General features: G+C 42.2%; 1 protein-coding gene across 3 annotated transcripts in view; it reads left to right on the top strand.

Moving 5' to 3' along the window:
- Nucleotides 1-26,359, top strand: part of arvcfb (ARVCF delta catenin family member b) — a 97,818-nt gene that overhangs the window by 55,528 nt on the left and 15,931 nt on the right. For 2 of the 3 annotated variants that reach the window (XM_070834257.1, XM_070834255.1), the window contains 3 exons: nucleotides 7,719-7,836; nucleotides 7,983-8,154; nucleotides 12,614-12,685. In XM_070834257.1, the coding sequence (XP_070690358.1) occupies nucleotides 7,719-7,836; nucleotides 7,983-8,154; nucleotides 12,614-12,685 (362 nt within the window). Of the gene's footprint in view, nucleotides 1-7,718; nucleotides 7,837-7,982; nucleotides 8,155-10,241; nucleotides 10,260-12,613; nucleotides 12,686-26,359 lie in introns of all 3 variants that reach the window. The other variant, XM_070834256.1, reaches the window with a different exon arrangement.

Here is a 26,359-nt window from a genome sequence, read left to right as displayed (position 1 = left end):
AATAAGTAAATTTCCAAGCAACAATAAGAAACATTCCCTAGTTCCAGCCTGCAAACTCTCAAGATTTGCTTGCTTCTTGACAAGCATTTTTAGTACTTAGTAAAGCACCCTTTTGCTGTTATGACCTGCTGCAAATGTCATGCATAGCCAGACACCAGGTTCTGACAGTGTTCCTGAGGAATCTTAGCCCATTCCTCATGAACAACAGCCTCCAGCTCTCTAATATTCTTGGGTTTGCATGCTGCAATCGCAGCAAATCCACCCCAGATTTTCTATGGGATTCAAGTCAAGTCAGCCTCAGATGTGCTTGAGCCAACACCTGATTTGTAAATGAGGACTCTTATGAGGGATTCTTTTCAGGGGGTTGAATAGTAGTCATTAAAAGTGGAATTTTGTGTTGAATTTGGACAAACCACTTGTAATTGTTCTTGTTTGAGCTGTTCATTGAACACAGCTGAAAGTTTGTACATTTTGCCAATACACCTGATTTGCACTGGGGGTTGAATCATTTTGAGTGCAACTGTAGCTAACATTTGAACCATGAAATGATTAATTGATTATAAAATAATCATTAGTTGCAGCTCTACATCAGAGATACTATATCTCAAAACATCCCTGTTTCCAAATTATGCACTAAACAGATTTTGTGAAAAAGAGCATCGGCTGAGCACCTGTAATTCACATTCAGCGCAATTTAAATGTGAGACAAAAATCAGGAGCACTTCAAAACCTGCACAACTTCAGTCAAACATCCTCCCTGCCTCAGTTTTTTAAATGCTGGCGTCAACTGTGGATGACAACTTGAGTGAAACAATGTTAAATTCCTGTTATTAACTTCCAAGTAGTTGTCACTCTCCAAGTATCTCCTCTCTTCTACCTTCCCTGCTGAATCTGTCATTTTGGCTTCAGACTCAAAATGACAGACTTTAGTAAATTGTGACAGACAGAGAGTGTGTATGTGGGTTAGCACGCCTCATGCCTGGCTGTGCTGTCTCCTCCTGGGCCGGCCAAACCCATCTAGACTATAATCCAGGGTAGAGCGTCTCCAGGAGTAGATGCTGCTGGTTGACATCCAGAACAATATAACATCCAAATCCAGCTCAGACAGAAAGCACCAGAATGTATTTCACACATTATTGCGTTGCATTAGCTCGTTTTCTGTGGCTGCATAAAGTGTGGAAACTTTAATTTTAGAACATTTTCTGCTGAGCTGATGAGCAGCATTAATGAATCAAGAGGGAATAAATGAAAGCACTCTGTTATAGCTGAGGAAAGTCATAGAGAAGTCATGGAATTTTACATCAGGACCACAGTGGGAATCCTCCTCTCACTGCCTCTTACTGTTTCTCATTGTCTTCCTTATTATTTCTTTCTGTCATCTGTCATAGTCTGTCTGTCTTTTTGTGCAGACGCATTGCATTGTTTTTTCATCTTTTTCTACACCATATCCAAACCTTGTCATCCCCGATGCCACATATCTCATTGCTGTCACATATCACAATATCTCCCCGTCGCTCTCACTCCTGCAACCCTCGACGTAGGCACTGCTGACAAGAATAGGTCTCCATGGTAACTGTGACCAAGCCCACAGTTGCCTAGACACAGGGTTTGTGCGCTGGGGAGAAGTGCTGATGTCAGGGAGAGTCTGTTTACTCACGCCAGCAGAGACGCAGCTTACACCTCAATAAAGCCAGGGATAGTTTTATTATAATGGTCTCTTCTGTCGATAAGGGGCCAGCTTATTTACAGTGTTTACGCTGTGGGCTCAGTAAAGGGGAAACTCTGTGTGTGTGTGTGTGTGTGGTAGTGTTGATGGTCTGTTAGGGTTACGTATCAAGAGCTTGTTCTTCTGAATTAGAACTGGTCCTGGTACAAAAATGGGAATAAAAGTGCTTTTCAATTCTACAATTAGCTGCCGGGGTTCCATGTGCATCAGTGCTTGCACTTGTTCAGTGTGCAACATATTTTAATGTGAGGAGAAGTCTGTGAAGCAGATGTAATGTTCATGATGTCCAACTCAAGTAAAAACGTGTTCACGAGCAAAAGCTCCACTCACCCATGACGAGACAGAGTGCTCATATTGGTCTTTTTAGCTTTGCTGGGAAGGGAATTTTGGTCTGTTGATGAAATGTGGCACAAATATCCAGGTTATCCAAGAGGATGAATGACTGCAGTTATGCAGTGACATCTAGTTCATTACATTCGTTTAACACCGGCATGTTGATGATCACTGGTTTTGTGCTTCTTGAGGGTGTTTCCCGAAAAAGTCAACCAGAGCTTTATAGGCCGGATTAACACAACAAAACTGGTGATCCAAAACGTGACACAAAAATGGAGAGAGGCATGGATGAGATCGAAGCAACTGTGCAGGTTAGGATGACTTACAGGAATTACAACTCATCATATTTCACTGATCAACATGACAACCTCCCAGCAGCTGCTGCAGCTTCTCTCTGAGATCTTTGAAATCTTTTCCACATGTCTGGCTGTTACAGACATTTGGCTCTGTTCTATTTAAGTGTCCAAGGAAGCCATGGCTGTGTGACAGTGAGCCAATATGCCAGGACCCTGAAACTGTAGCAGCTAAAAGGAATTTGGTCGTCATTAATCTTATTAATGAGTGAAATAGGTCTATGAAGTGAGTTTCTAGCTGCTGACATCTGCTGACTATAAATTTGAATTTGGCTTTTTAACATTTAACATAGTTTATGTATTTATAATTATATTCAAGATTGGCATCTTTAGATTTCTTTCCTTTATCAGGTAGTGACAGTGGAGGCAAACAGGAAACGGGAGGGAGGGGAATGACGTTCAACAAAGCTCTCCAACACTTCTGCTGTAACCACTCGAAGTTTTAATTTATTTTCTTGTTCCAATAGTACAAGATGAATTTGAACAAGGATTAAATAAAGAGCAGAGCCCAAAAGCTGAATCAGTAATGAAATCAGTATTGATAAAACCTAAAGGACACCTTCCTCCAGGATACACATATGGTCCTTCAGTGCGCCATTGACCTTGCAAGACGATAGCAGAGGTCAGCCATGTCTCCATCCATCTCCATCAGTCTCCATCAGTCCTGCTCCAGTCTTTTCATCCCAGCTGCTCTATTGTCCTCTGATGGCCACACGACTCTGAGTGACCTTCACACCCACACTTCATCTGATAAAGCAGACACACCAAAGACACGTCCAGATCACAGTGACAGGCTGTACAGACACAGACGGACCTCTGAATGCACACCTACTTATTCTTTCACCCTCCAATAATATAATACTCCTCACAGCTGTCACTGGTGCAGGTGTAACAAGACCAGAAAAGGCCAAATTTCCTGATTTGTGAAATGCCACCAAAATGGTATACATGAATAATTTCACGACCTGAATACTTTTAAAGAGAGGGCCTTTTATGAAATGGCACTGATATGTTGTGGTGTTGGCTTTTCTTACTGACATTAAAAAAGAACAACACGTGCACGGCACATAAAAACCAACCAAGTCTAAAAAAAACACATTTTTCACAGAGCTAACTATTTCCTGATTTATAAGACTTTGTGCTTTCAAGAGAAATGTATTCCTTTGGTTTCTGCACTTGGTTGTTGCAGAAAAGAGAATGTCCAGGTTTCTCTTTGAACTGCACTATCATTGTATTTTAACATTTTGTCATTGTATTCTCAAAATGTGAATAAACATAATTTAATTGGATTTAATTCTAATCTATCAATCCATCTGCTGTTAAAGGAGGGAGAAGTCAAGTGTTTAGAAAACAAATACACCAGTACTGCTGATATTATCCTGAAAAGAGCAAATAAGATAAATGACAAAGACTTTGCACAAACACACAAATACATGGATATCTTACACGCTGCCTCATCTAAACTACTATAAATGTGTGGATTATGAGATTTAGTCATGATTTGTGTGAATAAACATCTTATCCTCAGCAATCTTCCCTTAATGGGTGCTGGGACAGGCTAAGGGTGACACGAGGGCATGTGAATAGTTAGTCATTGATGAGCAGCTTGGCTCCTTGCATGGTATTAGTCTATGAATGGTGTGTGAAAGTGAATGTAGTGTTACAGCGCTTTGAGTGGTTGAATAGGGTAGAAAAGCACTACACACTCTAGTCCATTTATCCTTTACCAACTGTGACTCTGACACCAACTCTCATGGTGACACTAGAGGAAAAGTCAAGGGATCACCAAAGTCTTTTGACTTTCTATGCTTTCAGCAAAAATCAGTTTGACTTTTACAGTGGGGCAAAAAAGTATTTAGTCAGCCACCAATTGTGCAAGTTCTCCCACTTAAAAAGATGAGAGAGGCCTGTAATTCTCATCATAGGTACACTTCAACTATGAGAGACAGAATGGGGGGAAAGAATCCAGGAAATCACATTGTAGGATTTTTAATGAATTAATTGGTAAATTCCTCGGTAAAATAAGTATTCGGTCACCTACAAACAAGCAAGATTTCTGGCTCTCACAGACCTGTAACTTCTTCTTTAAGAGGCTCCTCTGTCCTCCACTCGTTACCTGTATTAATGGCACCTGTTTGAACTGGTTATCAGTATAAAAGACACCTGTCCACAACCTCAAACAGTCACACTCCAAACTCCACTATGGCCAAGACCAAAGAGCTGTCAAAGGACACCAGAAACAAAATTGTAGACCTGCACCAGGCTGGGAAGACTGAATCTGCAATAGGTAAGCAGCTTGGTGTGAAGAAATCAACTGTGGGAGCAATTATTAGAAAATGGAAGACATACAAGACCACTGATAATCTCCCTCCATCTGGGGCTCCACGCAAGATCTCACAACGTGGGGTCAAAATGATCACAAGAACGGTGAGCAAAAATCCCAGAACCACACGGGGGGACCTAGTGAATGACCTGCAGAGAGCTGGGACCAAAGTAACAAAGGCTACTATCAGTAATACACTACGCCGCCAGGGACTCAAATCCTGCACTGCAAAACATCACTGCTCTAGAGGAGATCTGCATGGAGGAATGGGCCAAAATACCAGCAACAGTGTGTGAAAACCTTGTGAAGACTTACAGAAAACGTTTGACCTCTGTCATTGCCAACAAAGGGCATATAACAAAGTATTGAGATGAACTTTTGTTATTGACCAAATACTTATTTTCCACCATAATTTGCAAATAAATTCTTTAAAAATCAGACAATGTGATTTTCTGGATTTTTTTTCTCATTCTGTCTCTCATAGTTGAAGTGTACCTATGATGAAAATTACAGGCCTCTCTCATCTTTTTAAGTGGGAGAACTTGCACAATTGGTGGCTGACTAAATACTTTTTTGCCCCACTGTATATACTTCGGCTTGAACCAAAGTTGTAAAGACTGAGACAACAACATTGCTGTCATAAATGTGCTGTCGGGGCTTGGGGACATGACTCCTCAAGGTTGCTGGTTGTTATAGCAACGCCATACATTTTCCAGCACGTGAGTTTTACTGGCATACAGCACGCAGAACCAGAGACAGTCAGAGCAAGGCATGCAAGGTCTCTCTGAACAGCACCAAAGGAAATGCTGCCATGAGCCCTCAACACAGACTCAGTCAACTGAGTGGGTTCACCAGAAGAGCTTAAAAAGCTGCCCTGGATGTTACTGGGCTCATGGCTTCTTATGTGCAGGGGAAGCTGGCTGTCCCGCACCGCACTGCCTCGTATGCAGGGAAAAGCGATTAGATGCAGAACGGAATCAATGCATGATGTCATGTGTGTGCCTTTGTCATTGAAGCACTGAAACAAAAGCTACATTTACTTTTAAACACAATCAGATTTATTTTATATGAATCTATATTTATATTAGTTTAAAACTGCACTTTTTTAAGTTGCTTAGAATATGACCACGATATTATGTCACCATTTGTTTTGTTAGTTTATTAAAATAAATTCTTATAGTAGAGGTCTGTTCCTTTACCTTATTATTAATTAACAGTGATGTCTTGATGTGTGATTGAATTAGAACTTTACTGTGCAGTAACACAACAACAGATGGTAAACCCCCGGATAGATCAATAATCATCAGTAGCTACAGACTTTAACCCCCACTAAAAACTAAATACCACACCACCAGATAACCTGTCCAGTGACAGCAGCACCTGCGCTGTCTGCACTGACAGATGCACGGTCTATAAACCTTCCACTGAGACAACTGTTCGCTGAAAGACTCCTGGAAATGAAACAGCTGACAATAAAACTCTTCTGTCTGTCTGCCCCGAAACACACTCCTGTCAAATAAATCTGAGGCGGACGCTCCTCTGGATCCGTTTACAGGGGAGATGGTGACCATTCTCTGACAGCTGAAGACGGATGGGTTTGGTTTATGAGCCGATCCAGATGGCCGGTGCTGTCTGCCTCGTCCCCACCAAAGATTAGTTTTAATTAGCACAGACTGCAGGATGGTTCTGTGGGTCTCCACTTCATAGGCAAATGGCAGAGATACTCATACACTGGCCAAGAAGCTGACAAGGTGTAGTGCAAGTGATGTGGTTGTACGTGTGTCTCTGGGTGTGTTTGGCAAATTTTATTCAGTATGTCGGCCAGTGGGTGGACGTGTACACCCACTGGCACACCACATGTAAATTAATGAGTGAGCACGTATTCTAATGAAAATATAGCACAATTAGGCTTTGCAGTTGTGTTTTTTTTTTTTTTTGTAAAAGCAAAGCATTTGTAGCAGCGTTTGATGTGATATGTGTGTCACTCCACACAGCACCATACAGCTCTCCGGCTATGCTTACCTCCACTAGGCTGCCACTCTTCCACAGGACTAACTGGGGGTCGGCTAATGGGATTATGTGGGTTTGAAGCCCTCATAAATGAAGTCCCCAGTGAGGAGCAGGGAGCCCCAGCTATCCCTTAACCCTCTTTAAAGCCTCGCCTTTCACAGTCAGTCAGACGGCTGCACTAAAACTGCAGGAGCTCTGCTGCTCTGCTTATAGAAGCTGTGCTCAGGGCGCTGGCTGATGTAACATGGATGGCATTTACCATTGGAGAAAAAATTGAGTTTATATTCATAATTTTCTTAAGATTATTCCTGAAGCAGTCTGGCTTTATTATGTTCTACTTTTGGGGCAGACAAGGAGGATAAAGGCCACTGGTCACATGCGAACCAAAGATCACATGGCTGGGTTCGACTCGTACTGGTTTGCTGATATTGGGCTTTTTCAGTACATCTTTTCCATACATCTGCCAGACATTGTCATCCGGTCTTTAATGGTGTTCAGGTTTTTGATTGATTCATACAAAGGTCTTTATCTTTTGTCTTGATGTTTTTATGACTGTTGTCCTGTTTTTAATTATGGCAAAGTAAGACTTCCTGTAAAATAGTAGTAACAATTTTACTACTAGAGGTTGTAGTAACACTAGAAGTAAATATAGTAAGTAGAGAATTGCTACCTCTTGCTTCAATTGTTTGTTTGGGGGGTTTATGTGTGTATACTGTATTTTATATACTCGCAAGAAATCCTTTTAAATGATCATTTTAAATAATACAATTCTCCCCACACAATCTTCCCAAAACTTGAATCGTCTGCCGCAGAATGGCTACAGAAAGTAAAGCTGCTGCAGCAGAAGAGCTTGTCTGCAGGTTTTATATAAAGTTCAGAGCAATTACATGTCCAACGGTCAATGTGGTTCATGCTCCTCTACATGCCTCCCTCATACCTACTGACAGTGTGTGTCTGACTTTTTTTCCTATAGAAATGTGAGCTCCGACGGGGCAGAGGCTCGGCGCAGACTGAGGGAATGCGAGGGATTGGTGGACGCCCTGCTGCACGCTCTCCAATCAGCTGTGGGGAAGAAAGACATGGACAACAAGGTAGGACACATATTAGTTAATGCAACTGGACAGTATGTGGCCTCAGTTGTCCTCCACTTTGTGTCTAGTAGTCAGGGAGATCCTTATTGAAGTACCACACAGGTGTACTTGTAGATGATAACTTCTCTGTCTGTCTCTCCTTGTAGTCTGTGGAGAACTGTGTTTGTATCATGAGGAACCTGTCCTACCACGTCCACAAAGAGGTGCCAGGGGCCGAAAAGTTCCAGGACCCCTCGGCGCTACAGGCCCCTGGCTCAGCAGGACCACAGAGGAAGAAAAAGGACGACGCTGGCTGCTTCGGAGGAAAGAAAGCCAAAGGTGAGAAGGAGGAAGGAGGGAGACAGATGCAATTTGATTACCAGTAATTACCATCGTACATTTGAGAAATTCCATAATGAGATTTCTGCCTCTTCAAACACTCGTCAAGCTACCATTGCAAAATGAATCATACTAGAAAATTAAAGTATAATAAATAATAAAAATTGTGATTTTTATTGGACTAATAGGAAAAGTTCCTCACAAATGTAGAAATAATTGCTAGAAGCTGCATGTAACGTTTTGGTATTCCTAATTATTCTTTTCACCTTTTGCCTTTTAATTATTTTCTTCATAAAATCTGTAAGATGTAAAAAATAATTGGCAGAGAGCAGAGCTGTTATTCAAACAGCTGGATTGCAGAGATATGATTCTTTGCTTTGTTGTCATCCTGCTCTTTGTTGTATTTCAGTTCATTTCTGGTTTTGTATGAGCGCTGGGCTCACACAAATCCGCTTTGGCTATGACAACATGCTAGAAAATGTGACGAAATCTGTCACATCTATTGTGCATCTAGACTATGTATTTCAGATGTCTCCAATGCAATTCCCCTCTCTTGACATTCTCATGAAAATAGGGTTTCAATTTTACATAAATTAAACTTTTCGCTCGTTTGATGAATGAGCTAGAAAACAACAACAAACATGGAAGTATTTCTAGTCCATTGTTTAATCCTTTCATTTTATCAGTTACTTTATCACGTTCATTTGTTGTTCCAGATAATATTTGGTTTGTATACAGTATTCATAAAAAGACATGGCATACAGGGACACTTACCAGCTCAGATAAACAACAGATCAAGGCCACTCCAGTTCAGGCAGTTTGAATTCAGTACATTTACTATCACGTCTTCAGTACAAGGCTGTGATGACACATTTTTGTTCAACCACAATGGATGCGTATCATGGCACCGTCTGCGTCAGGAGCGTGCAGCCGTTATCGACTCTCCTTAACAGATGTGCCGTGTACACGCGTGTTGTTAGCCACATCCTAATCAGCATTCTCCCAGGCTGTTAGCTAAACGACACTGTTATCTCCCCGCTGTACAACAGTAATGGCTGCCATTAATCTGTCAGCCAATGAGGTGTGACCACCAGCCAGTGACCCTCGACTTCTAACGACTCACTGGAGAATCCTTTTGGTTCAGGGGTCAGGACAACACAGTAGCTTACATGTATCCAGAATTATAAAGACACCAATTAACGACGCAGATACTTTCACACATGCACACTCACACACATTGACTAATGAGACGTGTTTATCTGCTGCAGACCCTGAAGGTGTTCTTTCACAAAACGAGGCTTAGGTACAGAAACATTAAAACGCAGTTATAAAGGAGTGTGGAGGCGGTAGTTAAGCAACACTCGGAAAAAAAGCTTGGTAATTTGTTACCTAAAGTTGGTTGAGTTTGGCCACTTATTCAGTTTAATGTCACATTCTGCATGAAATATATTATTGTGATCAACACGTGCACAGCAGCTCCAGCTTTGTTTTAACTTTAAGCAGTCTGTTATTTCCATCTCTTTGAGCTCATTCCTGTTCTTCCCATTCGATAATTTTAATGCAGCATTAATGTGTTTTATGTACACGTTTCACTTTGACTCCCCTGTGCTGCCACACTGTCTGACAGTGGAAGCTGATTTCTTTCTTCTTTTACATTCTTTTCTTTCTTTTTCTCTTTTTAGCTTGTCATCATATCTTTTCCTATTTTACTTTATGTTTCACACTTTTCTGGCTATTTCACTTTCTCCCTAAAAAGCCATTCCACTGATGCCAGCTCTGTGAACATGCTTCCCAGAGAACACCTATGGACTACTAATGGGTTCCCATCTTGCCTTTTTTCAGTCTCAAAAGCACTTCTCTTTTCTCTCTTCACTCTACTTCTTTCTTTATTTTGTTTTTCTCCTCCTTCCCCTTCGCTTTCTTACCTTCCCTGTCCAGTAAAAGATGTCTTCTTTTTGTGAAAAACTGTTCACATCTATTGCACAGCTACTTGACACACGCACACGCGTCTTTTTCACCATGCCTCTTCTCTCTTCTCCCTGCTTTGTGTTTTTTGGCATTGCTGCTGCTTCCTTGGCTAACTATAGAGGAATGGTTTAATCAAGGTGAGTGTTCCCCCTTCAACCCTTCTCACTTCAGCTCTCCTTCTACTCCCTCCTCCCTTCCCCCTGGCTGTAGAATATAGTTAGAAGTAGTTTCGGATGTCCTCCAGAATCCAGAGAAATTTCCAAGTACTTCAGAAAATTGGGCTGTTTCACTCATTCCACATGCTTTCCTTCACCATATCTACCCATACCTACAAGTATTATAGACTCCATCCCTCCCAGTCTTCACAGTCTGTTACAATTAGTAGTACCTTGGTCCTCAATGATAGGTGGAAGGTAAAAGAAGTATATGGTGAAACAGGTAAGTCCATCGTAGTCTCTCAAGGTGTAAAGTAGAGCTTGACTAATAAGATGAGTCAATGACATTGTAGTGAAAATTAAAACAAATTTTTTTTTGCCTTAATCTATGATTGAACCGAGGTGCAATGCCTGTTGGACTCCAGACAAAACTCATTTCAACATCTACATATCCAACTTGAGCCCTTTTTCTAAAATCTCTTTGTATTGAGCATAAATGTCATATGTCAAGCTCTGCTGCAGACCCTGTTAGTGTGTGTGTGTGTGTGTGTGTGTGTGTTTGTTTGTTTATATTGAAGCAACCAATATTCAAGTATTTCGCTACCCCTAAATTTTGGTGGTTTCCCTGCAAACATTTCAAGGTATTCATAGTATTACCCAAGAAACAGTTCTTTGCTAGGTACAATAGGAGTAGTTTGATATTCTGGGAAATACTGTTATTTACTTTCTTGACAAGAGTGAGAGTGGTAGTAATCTTCTAAGAGTTAGAAGATTGATACCACTCTCACATCTGTGCATTAACATTGAGCCAGACCCAGAAGTCAGCTTGAATTAGCTAAACTTCTATTAGTAGTGAAAACAGCAAACCTGGTTCTGTCCAATGTGTTTTTTTTTTTTAGAAAATATGCCTACCAGCACCTGTAATGCTCTTCAGTATGTGTACACAAGTGAACAATGTGTGAATTAGGGTGGTGCTGATAGGCAGATTTTGTTAGTTTAATACAGAGCCATGCTTGTTGTTTCCCCCTGCTTCCACCTAAGCTTGTCTGTAGCGCCGTAAAGCGACGTGACAGTGATATTATACTCTCAGTATTAGTGAAAAATGGATTTCCCAAAATGTCAAACTATTCCTTTGAGATACTTTCAGGCAGCATTGTTGGTGTTCTAGGTAGTTACCAATATGATTCAATTATTATAGCAAATTTTGCTAATAGAGCAAGCAGCGTTTATTTGGCCAGACTTCATAAGTTCATAAGAGTTTATTTTGCCACAGTGGATAGTCAAAAGTTTGAGCGGATGTTTCAGATGTTAAGACAAGTAAACCATTCAAATTTTTTAAGAAAAAAAGGAGAGGTTGTCCTTATTCTGAAAAGAACTTAGTCTGTGGACGACTTGTCCTTTCTGTCTGTACCTGTACCCAATTGGGGCTTGATGGGCACAATATCCACCTTTCGTGCATTTCATTTGTTATACTAAAATTAGTTCATGCACAGTTTTCTTTAGTTCATCTATCAATTGGTTTGCTCATCTTCTCAGTTTCACTGTTGCAATCGAAAGCACTAACTAGCTGACAGCTTATTTCAGTGAAACCACAACATTCTTTAAACCTGATTTAGGGAACAACTGCAGTGACTGGAAATTTCACTTCCATCTAGTTGAGGAATCAGCCATTTTGTCTCCGTGTCTCTGTACTGTCCCATGGGCATGTCCATGTGCATGTGAGATGACCATTAGCCAGCTGAGCTGCAAACACCCACACCCCTCCTGCTCCATTTCCTCTTCTCCACTGCATTATTCAAGGAGTGTATTCACTTAGGAATTACTGCTGTTACAGTGGGAAAGTTTAGTGTGTGTGTGTGTGTGTGTGTGTGTGTGTGTGTGTGTGTGTGTGTGTGTGTGTGTGTGTGTGTGTGTGTGTGTGCGTGTGCGTGTGCGTGCGTGTGCGTGTGTGTGTGTGTGTGTGGTCTTGCAATCATACATTTTTGGTTTTTATGGTTCATCTTTGTGAACATACTGGTGTTCAATAGAAAATAGTGGGGAATGTGTGTTTGAACATATCACGCTTTTAGTTCTCCACACTGTGTATACATGCAAACATTCATGCTTTGTGGGTGGATGTGTAGATCTGGATTAGACCGATATGTCATGCTGAAAACATGAACTTGGTTCAATTTGAAGACACTGAATCTAAGCTACTTGCAGCTTCAGTCTAAAAGTATTTTTATCAGCATTCCCCATATCGGTCTAACCCCGGTGTCAGCAACATTGTTTTTCATAATACAGTTGTCTTAGGATATGACACTGACATCGTCTTCCCTCCTCTCTACTCTACCCAGGCAGAAAAAACGGTGAGAATGACAAAAACTACGACACATTGGATCTGCCCAAGCGCGCAGAGCCATCAAAAGGTAGGCCTCGTCTGTCACAGCATCCCTCTGTGAACTCTTTCACTCCTGGGTGAGAGTAACCCGGAGAAAAGCAAGTCTGGAAATCGCTCATTTAGATGTGATCCTGCAGAGGAAGACTGGGAGGAAATAAGTCAGATCTTGAGTAGCAGTGCTGGTGAAGACAGGAGTGTGGATCGTCGGTTGGAGGCAGGTCAGGTGTGTTGGTCAAAAGAAGCGTGGGAGGCCTTTTGATGGAGAAAGAGGCGGTCTGGTAATTTAGCTTTGGTTGATGGTTTGTACTTTCACTTTGACAGTCAACTGTTATTAGCGTGTGAGAGCATCAACTCTGTGAGCCGTCTTTATGTTACATAATGCAGCGATGCACTGGGACACAAAGACAATACAAAAGCAGCCGGTTATTATATAAAGAGCTCTGTGAAGTTTGTAGCTAATGGGCATCCATTATTTTGTCTGTTGCATTGTACCATGTTATAATTCATTAGTGACTGAGCTTACGAGTGGGCGATAAGGACAACTTTTTTTTGTTAGTTGATGGTCATAAATTGGCTGCTTTCTTGATAATCAATTTATCATTTCAGCCATTTTTCAAGCAGAAATCCATCATCATCATATCTCTGACTTCTCAGTTGTAAGGATTTGCTGATCTGTATTGTTGCTTAAGTTTATAAATTGAATATGTTTGGGTTTTAGACTGTTGGTCAGACAAAACAAGACATTTGAAGATGTCACCTTGAGCTTGAGAAAGTTTTACCCAATTGTCTGATACTTTAAAGAGCAAATGATTAATCAGCTGGGTAGCTTGTTCTGGCAGAAACACTGGAAGCAGGTAGCCTTGTTCTGTTCAAAGCTCACAAAATCCACATACTAATGTGCACCTGCAGAAAGCACCTGCGGTTTAAGCCGCCCTCTTCATGTAGATTGATAATGACAGGTCAAGTAATGTGTAACGTCATTAGCGAAGTGGTGCATTTCATCACTCTATATTCATGTTATAAATATACAAATGTGATTTAGATAGTAATCTGCATGAGAAATGAAAAATAGAAAAAATGTGGTCATGATAATCATCCACTTAGGGATCAATTTGACCCAGACAGATGTGATCACTATAAGCAGTTTCCACTGTATTTCATTTACTTAATCCAGACAAAACAAAACTCAATTGGCAATTAACCATTTTACAGTGGGGATATGTGCTGAATTATTTAGAAAGAAGATGACTCCAAGAGATAGTTCGGCACTTGATCCCTTTTAAAACGGCTAATCATCGTCATGTTTATCTATTCAGTTTTTGTACAGATGAAATGTATAAGACATAAGCCTGCATTGGCTTCCTAATTACCATACAAACATTAGAGTGGTGTCAAAAGCATATTATCTTCATTATCTTTAGCTGCAGCCCCAGTTGGGATACGGATATACTGTATATCAAAAGGTAGCAAACTTTCCGGAAATGCAATTGACATAATCTTTGTATAATGGATAAACTAACAATACATGTGTTTGCCTAATGCAGAGAATCGAATCAAATCCCTGACAAAGCCAGGTACTTCCTCACATTCCCCATAAAGACGGCCAACTTTTTGATTTGGGTTAACCACCTTGGAAAGATTAGGCACATCTATCTTGGTATAAACAATACAGACAACCAGCCGGTTCATCTTTGTCGCCCAAGCCTACAAGCCTTAGGCAGTACTTCATCTGCAGCTTTGCACTTGCTTTGTAACGTATGATGTTACAGAAAATGTATGTCAGTAACACATGCAGAAAAAGTTGTTTTGATGTTATTGTTATTTGAAAATTTACATCCTCCTCTCCTCTCCTCTCCTCTCCTCTCCTCTCCTGATTTGTGTACCTCACTAGTATACTTTTCCTGCTTATCTACCATGTCTATAAATATCATCCTATAACATGTCATCAGTGATATGGTTGAGTTAACTTGGCAAACTCACCACGTGGAGGCTACAAGAGCAGAGTTTTTCCCCAGACTCTGAGACTGGTGTGTGACTAACTGTGTGTATGTGCACTCATTTTCTCTTTGCTTTAGCTTTTTGGCACTGACAAGCGGTTGTAACAGTCGTAAAAGCAAATTAGTATGCAGCACACACACGGGTGCATCCGTACGTTAGTAGAATACGTATTTGCTTGTGTGTGAGTCTGTATAATACCTTCCGCTTTGGAAAGGTGTGTGTGCAGCTGTCCATCTGTCTAGTGGTGTCTGTGGAATTTGCCTGTGCTTGTTACACACCCTCATGCGGTATTTACACATCAGCACCTTCATCAATGTCTAGTGGCAGGCACTCAAAGTCAATACCACTTCCTGTTTGACTGGTAATTAGCCACATTAACACGGCAAAATGGGCTCTCATTAAACTAGATCACAATTAATTGCTGCGCTTTTCAAAGTTAAGCCGATTTTGCCTTTTTTTATCACTCCTAAAGTAAAGGGAAGCAGATGAGCTCCAAGGATGATAATTAATATTTTCCACTCACTGGGTTTTCATGGGTAAAAGCCAAGCTGGCATGCTGCAACTGTGGATCTATAGCGGTTACAATTGTGGTGCGATTACGTTACACAATGTGCTAACAACACCCTTTGGAGTTTTGAATCCAGTGAAAGCAATTATCTTTATAGGCCTAAATGTCATGCACAGTTGAAATGTGTGTGTGGGTTTGTGTTGGAGAGAGGGCTCGCAGACGGACAAATCATAATTGACGTTTATTAGGTCAACACACAGGCGAGTAACAACGTTGAGGTGCATGGATAATAAGCTTAATCACCAGAGCAAAACCCACATTGACGTTTAAAGTGCATTTATCATTTTTTTGTTTTTGGGAAACATCGGAGGTGAAAGTGCTGGTCGACTGCGAGACCATAAAAGTCATCTGGGTGGCTTGTTTGTTTGTCTATGAAAATGTATGTTTGTATGAGTTCAGGCATGCCCGCCACCACCACCGCCACATCCCCTGGTCATCTAGGGAGAGTGTGCAGGAAGAGATAGAGAGAGCAGCTCCTATTCGATGGTGAAGGCTAAGGAAGATATGGGAGATTACATGTGTATCCAGCTCCTGATCTGATGTCAGACACAGAGAGGTCAATGCCTGGATGAGGCTGGACCTGCCAGTGGGCAATGATTAATGTTTTTGTTGGTGTGTGGATGTGTGTGTGTGTGTGTGTGTGAAAAGAAAAAGAAAGATGGAGAACAAGACAAGAGAATCAGGCCTGATGGGTATTTTAACAGTTTTGCTTTTTGTAGTACATTTTGAAGCTTGCAGCCAGTAGTTTCAAAGTTTCCAGTAGTTGCTTATTTCCAGATCCAGCAGATACAGAGTAACATGAGCATGTTTCTGGTCACCTGATGAATGTATGACCATTTACTCTTCTTTTGTTCTCCAACCACAACATCTGTCTCTTTAGCTGGTAAATGCTCCATTGTGATCACTCGGTGGTCCCTAACTTTGCCTGATGTTAACAGTAAATTTGAGGGGGGCCATAGAAGCAAAACACTGAGCTGAAAGAAGCTCAAATGCTCTGTTCAGCTGAGAGGAACTGCAGAGTTGGGTGACATTAATCTGTGGGTTCATCACTATGAGCAACCTCTCTAACATTACATGTAGTCAATCTAGTTTTTTCACCAAGTTAACTTGTCTCCAGTCTCACCAGTTTCTCAGTTTCGTTCTCCAATTTTCATTCTTGTGCCCACTTTGTCCATTCACTTACTCGACTAAGTGAGTTATTTTGTCCACGTATTTGCACCCGAAAAGGCACCTGCTGCAGACCCATACATCAGTAGAGAAGTTCAGTGTTACTGGCAGTGCATTATTCATGCTGCCCAGAACAGAGGTAGAAAAAGAGAGAGGGGTGGCTGTAACAAAAGTAATTAGGAAGTGTGAAAAGACGTATTTCATTAAAGAGCTGGTGAGTGCGGACACCCCTGAGATGATGAAACATTTTCCCAGCAGTTAATTGAAACCACAGCGTAAACCTTTCGATTGGAGAAAGGTCAGGTGTGGAGAGGAAGGAGAGGAAGACAGGAGAAGGTCTGTGGTGTGATGATTGAGTGTGTGCACGTTATTCTGCATGTGGAGGTTAAAAAAAGCTTCAGTTAAACCTAAAAGTTTTCCTTTTGTTGAGGTTTCCTCCAACCTGAGGAGGAGGTTCAGCGAGACCGTTGTTGGCTGCCCTGAGAGGAACACTTTGCCTCAAATTAATTATTCTTTACTTTTTATGCAGCCGCCAACTCTTCCTCCCCTTTTCACCTCCCCACTGTGTTGTCAGAGCAGTCATGATGCAGGAAAGTGAAAAGAGCCTCCCATCCTCTCTGAGAATGTGGGTGTTTTTCCAGTGAGCTCCAGCAGCTAAAATAAATGAGTACAAATCCTCAGATCTGAGCGAAAGTAAGACAGGAATCATTTGACCTTGGCACATGGGGAAGGCTGGCCTTGGCCTCTTTAGACGTGCGTACAGACAGTTCAGTGTAAAAGCTGTTTCACATGGGTTAAGATGACTTATTAAACGGTAGTTGAAATATTTCTGTCTGGACCAAAGTGGTGAACTGGCTAACTGACCTGCCAACTTCTCCATCCCTAGATCCTCGGTGCTAGCAATGGTTAAATAGAAATGAGTAGTGGGTAGAAATGTTCCTTTCTGACCATGTTAAGTTCATATATCAAACTACCCTTGATGTGGCATAATAGGGATGTCAGTCAAAAGTATGCATTCATTGTCAACTTTAAAAAGTCCACATCAGTGAACTTCTGATTGTCTTTTACCTTTGGCCATTTGGCCGCTAGCACATTTTTTTATACAAGGAGGTAATTGGAAACTTTTGGAGTGAAAGCCCTATCCCCTGGCAGAGGTTGTTCTCACCATGATGAATCTTTTTGTCAAAGTGCTCGTAGTTTTCAGTGAAGCTGATTGATCACAACTGCATTATGTAGTGCTAATTAGTCATATCTGACAATAAGGGCAATCTGACTAAGCAATAAAGGCCTCGTGTTTGAAAAGCCTCAGCGCTTTTCATGAGCTTGCCCTCTTGCTCTCGCTTTCTGCCTCGCTTACTAATTCTCATTTCTCTTGCACTCTGCCACTTCAGTGCTCTCTCCATCCCTGGGAGATTTATTGTGCTCCCCTTGCCTCGTAAACGCACACTGAGCAATTGAGAAAATGGCAGCGTTTACCAAGATGACAACTGTGTAACGTGTCTCACTGCTTTGTCTTGCAAGCTGAGCATTTAATTTGTGGAGAGGTCTTAGCGTTGACAAACAACACTAGTGCAAGCTGTTATGTATTGCATTGTATAACCTCTTTGATATCATCCCACTGGAGATCTCTATTTGTAGTATAATGAACACTGACTGTTTTGCTATCGGAGTCATCTCTGTCTCTGATGCGTTGCAGTGCTTGAAGTCTGAAAAGTCAGAGACTCAATTGAATTAAAGGAAATGGAGCTACTCGTTCATTGTTTGTTTCTGCTGTTGTCCCCACACATGGAGGAGAAATATTTCACTTAATGGCTCTGTGGCATGAATGTGATTCTTCTAAACCTCCCCGCAATATCTCTATGGTTCATAAGCCGCGGCACGAAAAACAATGGTTTCGCCTAAAGGCACGATGAACGTCCTGCCGCAGTGAGCAAATATGTTCAAGAAGATCCATTTTTTAAGATAAAGCGTCTTTGTGTCATTAACCGCTGCCAAGTCTGCTTCAGAGTAGCACAATTTAAACAGTAGGGAAAGTTTGGGCCTGTTCTACATCTACTTTACCCCACGCTAAAGTAGAGTGTTATAATAACTTAAGATCCATCCAGAATTCCAAGCAGTGGTCTTATGTAGGTGCTCTCCATTTTTATGGCTGTGGAATTTAACGCCCAGACAGATAACACTGACTCATGGACTTGCTGAGTTCTTGCACCCTGTTGACCACATTGGTGTATCTCTCACCCTTTTGTTCAGAATAAACACACCACCCAGTTGCTCCAGTTGCGGCTCTCCTTCACCCCCTGCTCCTTACTTCCTGCTGTCACATTTCACATTGAAGTGAGACCCACGAAAGACGATGGCTGTATCATGTACGTAGAGACACAGAGATTGAATGTCACATGTTCAGAGGGTGTACACGGACAGTAAGCATGCGTACAGACATAAAACACTTGTGCGGGCACATGCTCATGCACATTCACACCTACTTTCTCACTCTCAGCTTTTCTGCTATCTTGACACATAGTGTCCACTACACACAGGGTTGGATCCAGACTGTCTGGCACCTTATATCACTCTCCGTTCCTTTGTGGCCTTTGGCATAACGCCTTCCTTATGCCAAATATAAACTGCATTGCACCGCCTCTACATTTTTTTGCACTGGATGCCATCACATCCAGAGGGAAATCTATCCTCCTCCAAGAAAAGGAGACTAGTGTATAACAATGTGTAATGAGTGACTAATTAGTTTTATATTTGTCCCATTTCTGCCATAACCTTCCAGTGGAGAGGCAAAGCTAAATAGGATACAAACAAACCAAAACCAAAAAGAGGTATCGTATCCCTTCCTAGTCCTATTTCCTCTGAATATCAGGGTGCACCAAGTGGCAGCAGAGCATATTTGATGCCTGTGAGTCAAGGCACAGATGTTATATTATCTCATTCACTCTTACTTCATGCTCTTTGGGCAGATTGGATAGCAAATGTGATATCGAAATAGTCAAGAAGCATCGAGACAGAGTGAAATTAGATTGCTGAGATGCATTCTGGCCAGATGTTGAAAAGATGTGAATTCATCCATCATTTCAGGTTGCATAAGTAATGCAGCCTGTCAGCTGTAAACTATGTCAGCACTGTAAAGAGGCTGTGAAAGTAACTCCTTACAGGGTCTTGTCCCAGTCCTAATGGCAGCTAAAATTACACAAAAGCTAAACAGAGATCAGCCATCGTGACAGCAGGAGAGTGTCTCCAGCAATTTTGGTTGCACAGAGGGCATGAAGCGGATACGTAGCATTAGTCTGATCCTTGTTTAGTGAGACAGCACAGTGATCCACAGGGTTAAGAGAGCAGTATTGAGTGAGTGCCCATAATGGCCAGCAGAACTTCTGACCTAATTGTTGGCCACCTGTGTCAGTAATAAGTAACTTTATTTCCATATCACCTTTCATGAGCAGAGACGTCACAAGTCAAGTGCTTCACAAGATAAAATATACATACAGACATAAAACACACTAACACCATAAATCGAAAAAACAGAAGAAAGTGCACAAAGGCCAGTATAAACAGATGGGTTTTCAGCTGCTTTTTAAAAGTGACCACAGTGTCCACAGATCTTAAATCCAAAGGAATAGAGTTCCAAAGTTTCAGGGCAAAAAGCATGGTCCTTTAGTTTTAAGCCTCAACTGTGGAACAACTAGCACTCTGATCAGTGGATCTCAGACACCTGCTGGTGACTTAGGGTTTGGACCCAAGACCATCCATTATCTTAGAGACTTGACCAGGTTGAATAAAATTTAGGATTTCTGTTATGGTGAGTCGCTAGCTACCAAGCCAAACTGTATTTTTCTACTTCTGGCATTTTTTGGCAACAAATTCAGACACCACATTTTGGACTGGGGTAGGGCCAACCCAGATTTGCATCAAATGGTGGGAAAGCAAGTTGAAGGCAATCAAATCTGGCAAACAGAGATGGATATACAACAGACAGAACATTTTTCATGTTAACTCGTTTTGTATGAAATATGAATGCAGTAAAATAATTTTGAAAAAAGAGCGCATTTAATGTACACAACTGAAATTTCTCAAGTATACACCCTGCTGAGTCAGTACTTGGTAGAAGCATCTTTTGCAGCAACTACTGCTTCTGGTCTTTTTGGGTAGTTCTGCACAAGGTAGTCACCCTCGGGTTTGGAGATCTTGCCCCACTCCTCTTTGCAGAACTATTACAGCTTGGAGAGGTTTGTTGGTTTCTGCTGATGGACAGCAAGTCATTTTACAGATTTTCTATTTGATTTGATTTCTATTTGTACTTGAAGTTTAACATCATGTGTTTATAGTAACATGTTGAAAAGTCGCTTCAGATGCTAAACGTTCCACCCCTGCCTTACCACCTCAACTGATGTAAAAGCTGAATGCCACTCTGCTGCACCAGTTGTTAGAGCCTGGTCAGCTGGCCACTGCTAACCTGCCACTCCTCATACGCCAATCACTTTACCTCCTTTGTTGTTGATAATAAAACTAAGCACAACACTCAAAAAGGGCTAATTATGTGAACAGCCAGTGGCTCGCTGCTGACATTTTAGCTACTGCAAGCGCCCACCTTTCCTCCTCCCCAAGTCTCCACCGTCCTCTCATGAGCTGCTTCGTACAGTGATGAAAAGGAGTGATAATAAGGCAAGGAGGAGTAAAAAACAAATGAGGGGAGCGAGAGGTTTATTTAAGTGGGACCACCTTGTGTTTTGTTGGAAATACAAAGAGGTTTGCATAATAACGCTATTCCTAGGAGATCTTGTGGAGAGTGGCTGCTCTACACATCATTAGTGGAATGAAGTCCTTCCAAATTAGTTCTTGTTTTTATGTGTGTGTGTGTTGACGCATGGCAGCATTTATCCACCTGTTTTTGGCAAAGGATAGTGGGGTGCCTAATTCCCTGCACTTCCACTGTGGCAGTGCATAAACTAAACTGCTCTTCCACCTACTATGACAGCAGTGATCAACTGTTTCTCAACTTCTTTAAACTTTCCCTACCCCTAAAAAACTCTGTGCCCCCGATCGGTGTTCCTCCTCCTACGAGGCTCAGCGGGATTCTATAAGGTGCTGGGAATCCACAGTGGCCAGCAACGTGAAGCTCTTCAGATGATTAACCATGTCATTCGCCTCCCCCATCTCACCGAACCTGAGCATTTGGAGCAAAGTGATAATTTTGAAACAAAAACAATTCTAGGGAAGTAGGTGGAAGCGCAGTGAGATTTACTTGCCAATTGGAGCCATTGTTTGGCCCCGTTTGAGGCACAAGAGCTCTGCTTCCTGGTTCTGCGAGAGACGCTTTAATCTAATTAAAGGCAGATTAATGGCACGTTGACTGGCATCGCTGGAGCTACAACAGAGGCTTAGTGAGGGGGAAAAACTCCCCCCTCCAGTGCCACTGCCCTCTTACTGTTAAACAGTAAATGAAATATTGGTCATAAACAGTCTAGACTGTTGTAAATAGGAGCACCTAAATGCACCCTAAGGACTGCTGTCCTTGTATACAGGAGAGGGTCAGATGGAGCAGAGAAGAGTTCAGCACTGGCAGACGTCCAATCAAACTGTCCTTCTGCTGAGGTTTTACTCTGCACATAAAATCAGCCAGAGTTACACTCTATATTCGATGAGCGCAATGCTTCAGAAAATATTTTAGGGATTTAACTGATGTTTATATCGTATGCAGCGTACAATTTGTGCCCTCCTGGTAAGCAAATAAGCAAGAGACTGGAAAGGTCAAGGTCTCAGTGCTTTAACACTATTCCTGTGACTATGCATCAGCCATGAAAGAGAGGAGTGGCAGAGGTATAAACAGTGTAAAGAAAAAGATGTAAGCTTCTATTTATGTAAGGGAGCGAGAAGAGTGGGAAGAGGACGACATGAAACGCTTCTTTGGTAGTGAGTTTTTCAGCATCCATAGCCAATCTGTATGACTGGTCTATAATCACAAGTATTTTGGATTTTAATGTGCGTTTGATTCAACGATGGGTTCAATTAAGCCGGCGGGGGCAACTCGTCTCATCCTCACTGCCTTTCATTTGACTCTTATAAGCACATGCTAGCACAGGCGAGCACGCATACATGTGCCACACACACACTAATCCTATTTCATACATCTGTCCACAAACACAGTCACACACGCGCACGCACACACACTCAAACCCATTTACACGCACAAGTGCTCTGTTAAACTCTGACCATGAGGGTGGTATTATGTGGTTATTAGATATGGTGTTGTTTGTCAGGCTGTTGCAGAGACAGAGAATATTACCTGGGAACATTGACCACAGCATCAGCTATGTGTGTGCTGGTGTGAGAAGGAAAGCATAGACTGTCATCCTCCGAGGCAAGAGTTAAGAGTATCCATCACATTTCAACGTGCCATTTCACAGAGAGGGGGCAGGCGAGGCTAGAGGGAGCATTAAATGAGAGATGGGTGCTGACACCGACCCAGACACAGGAAATCCCTCCAACGTCAAGCACCATCACACCCACCATCACGCATTCCAGATGCAGCTCTAGCTGGAGACAGAGAATGCACTTGTTTAGGGGCGACTTGTCTGGCTGTGGTGCACCAGTTCAGGATTCCTTTTCCCTTTTAATAGGTTTGAATTAAAGGTGAAACCACCAAGAATGTATATTTTCTTGTATGTTGTTTTGTGTTATTGGGGCCCATGCTTTTCCATCATCATTCAGTAACTCACCACCTGTTCCTCAGTTTGTCACAAGAAGGCGTCGATGTATACCATCACTGTTGAATTATTGCCTCCAAAAATACTCACCCTCTGCTGGTGCTAGCAAAATGACACGTGCAAACACTGAGCAGCCAGAGCAACTTGAAGGTCACGTGCACCCACACAGGTCATTTCAATGAAAAGAGGAGTGAGCTGCAGTGGGAATTACCTGAGATCGCCAAACTGCATATATTAATAAGAATCATAATGCTGCAAAAAAATGCGAAACCTGTGTGGGTGTATGCACGGTATCACTGTGGTGCAGATGCTTTAGTGAAAGCTTTTACACCAATTAAAATACAGGGAGACAAAACAAATGTGGAGCACTAAACTAAGAGGACCTCCAGGGACAAAGAACAGAAACAAAGAGATGAAAAGAAACACAACAAAGCTCTACTGTGACACAAAGCCACAGACTCTTGTCTCATGCTATCACAGGTATTGGCACCAAATATTGACTACTGCTATCAGCAGCTTTAAACCAAAAATTCAGACATTAGTGCAACTCTAGCCTGTGTATGTGTGTGCTTGTGTATGTTTAAGCTTTATTCCTCATCCAGCTCATCCAGACTGCCGACCAGCCCCCCACACCCCACATCTGCCTCAGTCTAAGGCCTCTATCTTCAGTCCTCATTCCAGTCACTATCTCTGTTAACCACCCACATCACCCCACCCACCCGCTGGCCACACACTCACACTCACACACACACACACACACACACACACACACACACACACACACACACACACACACACACACGAACACACCAGCAGTCCACAGGATTATCTGGGCTTATTCCCGGAGGCTGGACACCCAACCTCCAAACCCCCATCCCAAACAGCTAAGTACATCATTTAGCTTGTGCTGCAGTGCATCAGTTTTTCTTTCGGTAGATTGTAGATGCCCCCCCCACTAGTGTCTTGTTGCCTTGACGTGATCCATGCATCTGTGTGGACCATTTACCAGATAGCTCTTACCTCCGTGCAACATTCATAGCTCTAATCCACTCAGTCACGATTCCCTCTTTCTCTCTATCCATCGTTTCCCCCTTTACTCCTTCTGCCTTTTCCTTTCCTATCCCTCTCCCACTATATTATTCCTTTCCTCCCTGCCCCCTGGTCCCCTGTTCCCTGTTCCTCCTCTCTTATTTTATCCCCCTCTCTTTCTTCATTCTCCTCTCCTATCGCAGCCTTGCATTGTCTTCTCTTTTCCCTCTACTCTCCCTACCTCTGTTTTTCATCCAGCCTGTTCCCCCCTTCCTTCTCCTCATCCTCCTCCTTATCTCCTCAGCTGATGCACATTTTTCATGTGAAATCCCTGTCAGATGTAGGTAGATGTAACATTTTGGGAATCAACTTGGAATTTGTGGTGAAAGCAAAACACTGACAACTTAAGTTTGTTTTTCAGCCTTACAGGCTCAGGTGAGTGACTTAAAACTGCCGAACAGGAAACATTGTCCATGGTCCCCCCACAGCTTTTCTCTGTGGGCCTAGCCCCTCTTTTTATTTTTATCTCTTTCCCTCTCTACCTATCCCTTCCCCTCTGTCTCTTTCTCACTGGCAGGCTCGTGCTATTGCCTGAGTTTCTAGTTTCGTTTGTGTCTGGGTGAGGACGTGACTTGCCTTTGTAAAGACAGCGGGCACTCAAGGTGATGCTGAGGCACATCCACTCTCACAAATGCATACGCACACGCCGAGGCATCCACACTAACATGCTCAAAAGCAGATACGCACGCCACTTTGCACTGAAGCACTTCAGCATCTGAGGGAGGTGTTGCTGCTAAGTGCAAACTTAGACAGAGCACAAGCAAGGCTTGGCCACTAATTTCAGCCCTCGGGCTAGCATTTTGGCCAGTTGCTGTGGTATTATGGGAATTGTAGGTAATGTTAGAAAACATCTCCATTTAAAGCTACTTTCGTTACCAATTTGACTCACCAGTCACTGTCTGCAGCACACCACCTGAAAATGAAGTGCATCACCTTGATGACCAAGTCGCAGTGTGCTGCAGATTAAAAAGCAGTCCTTTCCTTGCTTTGCTGCGGCTTGACCAACTGCCTCACAAGAATGTCGAATGAACAGATTTGTTAGTGGATGGAGGAGGGTTTCCATAGCAACCCAAGTACTAGCATTGGGTACTCTTTAATCTCTCCATATTTTCTACATCAGTAGGTAGAGCAGTTTTGGCATGTCTGCTGCATTTTGTCGGTGTGTCGATTGTGAGACCGACAGTCTGAGAGAAAAGAACAGCACACTGGTGGGAGAACAGGGACACGCAATACATTTTCTTGGCACAGCAACAGGCTCCTCTGTATCGGTTCTCCATCTGCAGCCAACTTAATAGCATTATCTAGACATATATCTGCAATGTGTGCATTCGTATGTGCGGGGTATGTAGGATGCAGAGTAGTCTGGCAGTTCCAGCTTCATGGCTGAGTGTATAAACTGCACAGTAGTGTAAGACAGGCTCTAAAGTTGGATTTACATCGTTTGGAATGGAACATAGCAATGGGAATGATTCCCATGTTAATGACTTTCGAGGGCTCACGTCAGACAACATACACTTGACTGATAAACACCAACACTTTTTTGGCCCAGGTCTCTGTGTTAGTGGGCATTCGGACTGAAATCAGTGCAGGGGGCTGTGTTGGTTGAAGCCTGTTGCTTCAGGTGAGACATGAAATTCGATTTGTGAGCCATGAACTTTAAGGCTTGCCAAACATCACAACATTTTGCAACAATGGAGAGTTAACAGGCAGCATTTATTTTATTTTTCATGTCATCAATAGCAAGGTAAGAAGTAGAAATACAGATCACGTTACAGAGTAATCCACTAGGGCCGTGTGTGCTCTCATGTACAGGTGCACTCAAAATGAATCAACCCCCATTACAAATTAGGTGTATTGGCAAAACTTACAAACTTTCAGCTGTGTTCAATGAACAACTCAAACAAGAACAAGTTAAATAGCTCAAAACAACTAACCTTTAGCTGTATGTTAATAGTCAACCTTGCCACATGATGGATACACTCTTAACGTGGTTATGTTGAGTATATAAGCTATACTTTTATATCACTTTTAACAGATTATAAAGTGCTTGGTAACAATGTTGTTTCAAGGGCTGTCACCAGCAGTCCATTTTGTTATCATTTCCCATTAAAAGCACCTGGATCTATTACATGCTGCTTTTACCTGTGCCAAACATGGCAGTAGCACCACT

The sequence above is a fragment of the Pempheris klunzingeri genome, chromosome 7 (assembly GCF_042242105.1).
Source record: "Pempheris klunzingeri isolate RE-2024b chromosome 7, fPemKlu1.hap1, whole genome shotgun sequence".
Taxonomy (NCBI): domain Eukaryota; kingdom Metazoa; phylum Chordata; class Actinopteri; order Acropomatiformes; family Pempheridae; genus Pempheris; species Pempheris klunzingeri.
This window is presented reverse-complemented; position numbering and strand designations above follow the sequence as displayed.